Source organism: Coturnix japonica, chromosome 3, assembly GCF_001577835.2.
Source record: "Coturnix japonica isolate 7356 chromosome 3, Coturnix japonica 2.1, whole genome shotgun sequence".
NCBI lineage: Eukaryota > Metazoa > Chordata > Aves > Galliformes > Phasianidae > Coturnix > Coturnix japonica.
This window is the reverse complement of record NC_029518.1, coordinates 7,294,793-7,301,363: the sequence shown is the minus strand read 5'-3', so window position 1 is coordinate 7,301,363 and position 6,571 is coordinate 7,294,793. Positions and strand designations below refer to the sequence as shown.

General features: G+C 47.0%; 1 protein-coding gene across 1 annotated transcript; it reads right to left on the bottom strand.

The window, feature by feature from the left end:
• Nucleotides 1-4,486: 4,486 nt before the first annotated feature.
• LOC107310808 (olfactory receptor 14J1-like) lies at nt 4,487-5,469 on the bottom strand. The gene has a single exon (XM_015856787.1). It carries the CDS (start codon nt 5,450-5,452, stop codon nt 4,487-4,489), a length of 966 nt encoding a protein of 321 aa, XP_015712273.1. The 5' UTR covers nt 5,453-5,469.
• Between the last annotated feature and the right edge of the window lie 1,102 nt (nt 5,470-6,571).

The window sequence follows — 6,571 nt, the reverse complement described above, 5'->3', positions numbered from 1 at the left end:
CCCCCCCCTTATGGGGTCTATGTGGTCCTGTACAAGGTTCCTTATGGGGTCTATGTGGTCATTCACGCGGGTCATAGTCTGGCTAGGATTTATGGGGTCTATTTGGCTTCCTATTAGGGTTCTTATGGGGGTCTATGTGGTCTTCATGGGTCCTTTATGGATTCCTTTGTGCTCTTATGTGGTCTTTGATGAGTGCTATCTGTTGGTCCTTTTATGGGTCCTTATGTAGTCCTCATGGGGTCCTATGTGGCTCTTTATGTGTTTTTTTTTTATGGGGTACTATGTGGTCTTATGGGGTCCTTATAGGGTCCTAACGATCGTATGGAGGTCCTTCCCAACCCTAATGACCTCTGTGATCTATACAGAAGGGAGATATTTAGGTCTCTTGGGGGTCTTTTTTTCTAAAGAAGTTCCTTTACTGACATCGGAGGGCGATGCGCACACTATCCACGGCCCTTAGCTCCGACGCCACTTTGCTGTGCCACTGGGCCAAGCAGTGCTGACCTCAGCACTGGGACTGACTCATCACACTGGGCCTTCACGTCTGTGGCGGGGCTGTTTGCTTACATTTCAAAATCCCATCTGTAATCTAACCAGCGCTGCTATACTTCAGCCTCTACAATTGCTTGAAGTATCCATTGCCATGTATATTGACCTTATACTCTCAATAGGGACTTCACGTTGTTTTAGCATTCAAAGTGAGCTATAAATCAAGCTTTACAAGGCATTTAACATGGTATTATTATATCTAACACGAACTTGAATGTGCGTTGAGCTCAGCACAGTTGGCTAAGTTGCTGATGCCTTAGGCCACAAGCTGTGGACCTCCACCAGTGTAGGGTCAGTCAAAGGAAGATCGCCTACTCGCTGCTTTTAGCTCAGAGGACGAGGATCGCCTCGCCTTCACCAGCCGAAGCAGAGTTTACTTGGCCATGGTTGTTTCGCGACAAGACTGCAGATATCCAGTGTCTGTCAGATAAGGTATCCACTAAGTCCCAAGGTCCATAATAGAGCCTAGCACACTCCACTCCCATCTACCCCACAGCCCCTTAAAATCTAGTGAATTGTCATTCTAGTCATTCAGTCAAATGCTCCTAAAGCTGTGTTCTGTCCATGCAAATATTTTATCAGTTTCATTAACCACATGCGCTACCAAGGCTCTAGAGAAGTTGGATAATCATGTTGTGTTTACATGTCGGCTGGGGCCTAACCTGGCCTACTCGCATACACTCAAAGATTGCTGGTATACATGTTCGGTAAGTGATACAGAGTCAGTCTCAAAAGTGGTACCCTGAAATATTCGTTCAGTGAAGAAGAGGATAAGGCCTCTTAAAGTCTCCAAATGGGCTCGCACATCACATGTTGGCCTGGAAGGAGAGGCATTATTGCAAGCCGTCAAGTCAGAATTTCCAGTTATATCCCCAGTTGCTCGTCCTTTCCAACCTCATAGTGCCTCACGAGCTACCTGGAGATATGTGTGTGGTGGATCTCCTGTATTACCTAAGCTGCTGCTTTATCTGTATGTAGAGTGGAAAATCTATTAGTGTGAATCTGATTCACATTCGTGTCTAGTCCTGCTCCAACAATGACCCTGACAGGGTCTGGAAGAAAAGGAATGGCCAATGAGTGAGTTCTGCAGAACGGGAGCCCCAGGGCAGCTGGGTGGGAGGACACCAGGTGTGCTCTCCGATTGTTGCTCAGTCGATATATGAGGTGTTCGCCCAATGAGATTTCTAGGTTACCATAGACGATTTCGTGAGATGAGGAGAGCTGGTTAAGCTGTGTGAAACAGCCCACTCTATAACAGCATTAGAACCAGCACCAACATGCAGCTAGCTTCTGCTTGACCCATGGTTTAATAATTGGCATTGATTAGACAAGAGTACCTTCACTTTTCTTGGGATCTAACTAAGGAGACTGTAGATATCTTCCCGGTTCTCATAGGCCATATTCCCTTTGGGGCAGCCTCGTTGCTATCCCTACATTAGAGCCGTAGTCAAGCCTGGGTGCCTTCTGTGAGAGCTGCCTATCTGCAAGGAGAAGAAACCTTGAGACTCTAATAATGCACAGCGGAGCCAATTGAAACAGGCTTAAACTCAGGCGCTGAGGTGCATCGCCGTCATTTGTCAGGCATCAACTTTTTAACCACATCGACTGAGACCTCATTAAAATCATCTCCCAGAGGGGGGGAAACCAATGTTATTAAATAGTTTGAATACAGGTGGCCAAAAGCTGAAATGGAATTTGTGTTTGCTTCAGAGTAATTATCTCTGGTTTCCTGCAGTGATTGGTCATGCTTCCTTGCGGCAAAGAGAACATAGGCAGATAATTCCCCTAGGGTGGGTGACTTATATTCCAGTACCTGAAAGTGGAATCCAAGGCTGGGGGTGAAAATTGGCAGAAGGTACCTGATTAGGTTCTGAAGTTACTGGGGTGTGTGCCTGAGCTTCAGCAGAACAAAGGTGTCCTATGGGTTTTGTTCCCATGATGATCCAGCCTCCTGTCATGGCTTCAGAGAAAGTGAGTCTTGTTTTATCCGAATGTGCGGAAAGAAATAATAGAGAGCTGATAAACTGCTTAGAACTGCAAACAACTCAAGGATTCTGCAAGGAAACACGATATGCCAATTTGATCTGACAGAGCAGCCAGCTGGTCACAGCTTTCATGGGGCATTTCCCATAAATAGGAGAGCTGCTATGGGTCATCATTGAGAAGAACACTTGAATGTTTACGTTAGAAATGGCCCAGAGAGCAGCCAGCTGGAAAGAGTTTCCTTTGGGCTGCTTCTGCTCTGTGCGTCTGGCGTGTCAGAGCTGATCAAGTGCTGCCTCATTCACTACACTCTAAATTAAATGTAACGTGGCAGTTATCCCTACTCTGGGGTTCTTTTGGAAAGAACCAACCAAATTGTCCTATACTGCCATCACTGAGGAATCTTGACTGAGGGAGGTACAGACTGTCTTTGAGATCAGTGCAAAGCAGGTGGATGACACTTGATAGCAATTAGATGTGAAGATCCTCCTCAGGAAAAACCCTTGGCTGGACTGATGACATCTAAAAAGAAATACTCAGGCTTTTGTAACAGTCAAACACTGAACAAGTGAAATGTGACATGGTCTGAGTTCTCAGGCTGCTCAGCAACAGCCTCCCCTGCAGTGATCTCCCAATCACAGCATCATTTAGGTTTGAAATGACCTCTCCGATCATCCAACTGTTAACTCAGAGCTGTCAAGTCAACTGCTAAACCCATATCTGTGACATGTCTCCCGATCTTTGCTATGGCACATTGCTGGGCCCTGAACTTGTTCTGCTGGGGAACAGATGTAGGGATTTCCATGGTACAGCATGTTCTTGGTTGGGCTTGATGACCTCAGATGTCCTTTCATTCTGGGATTCTAGGACATTCAGGTTCCATCACGATAGTAGGATTCTCATATTTGATGTTGTTTCTCCAATTCTAGATTTCTAGGATTCTAGAGCTGCAGGAGTGTAGAAATTCCAGCACGTAGGATTCTTGCTTTGTAGGATTCTGGATTTTTCCTTTTCTTAGGTTTGTAGGATGGTAGGACTCCGTTTCTTAGATTCCTAGATTTCAATGGGTCGCTATGCCCCCTGGTGGCCGTCTTTTTATCTCGGGGTGCGGCCCCAATGTTCCGGGCTCTGCACCACTGTGTCAGAGTGCTAGGGGAAAAAATTTACAGTTGTTGACACTGACCAATACTTGCTGAATGCTTCTGGAGACCAAACAATGGGTGTGAGCAGAGCGAGGCAGAGGGAGGTTGTAGAGAGTGTTATTTACAGCTGGTTAGCTGAGAAGGGTTGTAAACACAGAGCAGCTAAACAAGCAGCCTTACCACCTGCAAGGACAGCAAGAACAACAGGATGCCCTGTGATGGTGAGAAACTAGCCATGGTTTTGTGAACTCAGCAAGGGAGTAACTTTCAGGATGATAACAACAAGTTGCAAAGATACTTGGGGATGGTATGTAATTGGGAACCAATGATGAGCTCCGCTTTTGCAATATTTATGAGCTAATTATCCATATTATAAAGGTACACGCAGCCAAGGAATAAACAAGATTAGCTGATCATATAACAATGACAGGTGTGGTCGTTTGCTTTTCTCCCGCCATTCTGCAACAAGAGGTGTGTTTCAGCAGTGGTAATGGTGGGTCACCTCCTCTGGTGCAGAAGTTTATGAGCAGTCTGACCAGTACAGGTCCAGAAACGTCTCACAAGAAGGACGGCAGACAGAGTGACTGCATTTCCTTTATTCTGTTAAGATTCACAGAGAACCTGGTACATTATGTACAGTGTGTCTGGGCTACACTACAAAGGCACAAGCTGAACAAGAATTGGTTTCAATAATGACTTAGTAGTGAAAACATTACAGTATTTTTAAAAAAAGAATAAGAATAAATTACACAGATAAAATGGCACAATACAAACAAACAATAAAAGAGAGCTTGATTCAGTAAAAATCTGCATTACAAGCCATGAATTCCAAAAGATGGGCAGTTCACTGCTTTTAAAACACATTTAGTAATCACTTTCCTCACTGCATCCCTTACTTCCCAGTTCCTCATACTGTAGATGAAGGGGTTCACTGCTGGAGGAACCACTGAGTACAGAAGTGCCACTGTCAGATCCAGGAGAGGGGAAGAAATAGAGAAGGGCTTCAGGAGGGCAAAACATGCAGTGCTGACAAATAGGGAGACCACGGCCAGGTGAGGGAGGCACGTGGAGAAGGCTTTGTGCCGTCCTTGCTCAGAGGGCATCCTCAGCACAGCCATGAAGATCTGCACATAGGACACAACAATGAAAACATAACACCCAAAGGCTAAACTGACACTAAAAATGAGAAGCACAACTTCCCTGTGGTAGGAGCCTGAGCAGGAGAGCTTGAGAATCTGTGGGATTTCACAGAAAAACTGGTTCAAAACATTCCCTTGGCAGAGAGGCAGTGAAAACGTGTTGATAGTGTGCAGCAGGGAATAGAGAGCCCCAGTGCCCCAGGCAGCTGCTGCCATGTTGGCACAAGCTCTGCTGTCCAACAAGGTCCCGTAGTGCAGGGGCTTGCAGATGGCAACATAGCGGTCATAGGACATGACAGTGAGAAGGGAATACTCTGCTGAGCTGAGGAAGACAAGGAAAAAGATCTGTGCAGCACATCCTGTGTAGGAGATGGCCCTGGTGTCCCAGAGGGCGTTGGCCATGGCCTTGGGGAGAGTGGTGGAGATGCAGCCCAGGTCAAGGAGGGCCAGGTTGAGGAGGAAGAAGTACATGGGGGTGTGCAGGCACTGGTCGCATGCAACGGCGATGCTGATGAGGCCATTGCCCAGGAGGGAAGCCAGGTAGATGCCCAGCAAGAGCCAGAAGTGCAGGAGCTGCAGCTGCCGCGTGTTTCCCAGTGGCAGGAGGAGGAACTCGCTGATGGAGCTGCTGTTGGACATCTGCTGTTCCTGGGCTTGGAGTCAGGTTCAGAGAACAGAAGATAATGACAAGTTCAGAGACACTCCTTCTGCTATGCTACAAAATTTTCCGTTCCCTCTGGAAAATGATCATTTAACACCATAACTTGAATTTCTTTCCATGAACTTCACCATCCCTTAACGAGAAGAAGATTAGGGAGCTCTTTCTCTCTTCTCATTTCCTAATCATACCCCAGCCTTCTGGATATTTTCCTCTTTAATCCAGCTGCTCTTCGAGACCCCAGCCGCAGCATGTATGCACTTCAATTTGTCATAGAGAAATCTGCCTGTTTGCAGGACAAGGGAACTCTTAATGTCTGCAGAAAACAAAGTAATTATAACCTAGCTCATTATATCTTTTACGTAGATGAGGCTGAAAGCACAACTTGTGTGACTGTTTACAAAACAGCTGACTGATTGGGGAAATACTGGGGAGTCTCCAAGCTGTGTTTTTAGATTTCTACCAACAATCTTCCTTTCCCTCAGAAAAAAAATGGAAAATCTCTGCCTTGGCTCTCCTCTTACAAAGTACCCTTACAAACACTCAGTTCTGCAGTGGAGCTGTGATCCCCCTGCCCCAGGCAGCAGCTGTGGTAGCACAAGCTCTGCCGGTGGGCTCCTTCCCCACACACATCTCCCTACAGCACCCTGGGCAGCCCCTCGGTCAGGCTGAGTGCTGAGCCTGGCAGGCATCAGAGTCTCATACCCGGCACACAGCCCCTGCGGCACAGCAGGGACCCTGCTCTGCAGGACAGCCCTGGGCACCCACCTGCAGCCCTGGCTGCACAGCCTGCCGCCGTGCTGAGACATGCAACCCTCGGGGCTGGGCTCTGATGCTGCATGAACAGAAGCCCTCAGCTGGAGCAGAATTCCTTTTCCAGTGTAAAGAAACATGCAGTGCCTGAAGACAGATCTGCTATGGGATGTGTCAGATTTATTTATCCCTGTATTAAATGTAGCTGCATGGCCTGATGTGAGACTTACCATGTCATGGCATGCGATCAATGCTCCTCCAGTAAGCTCTCAGCTTGCTCACATTTTATACATCCCATAAGCTGCTTCTCCCTTCACTTCTATCCTCATATCACCTGCAGATCATGC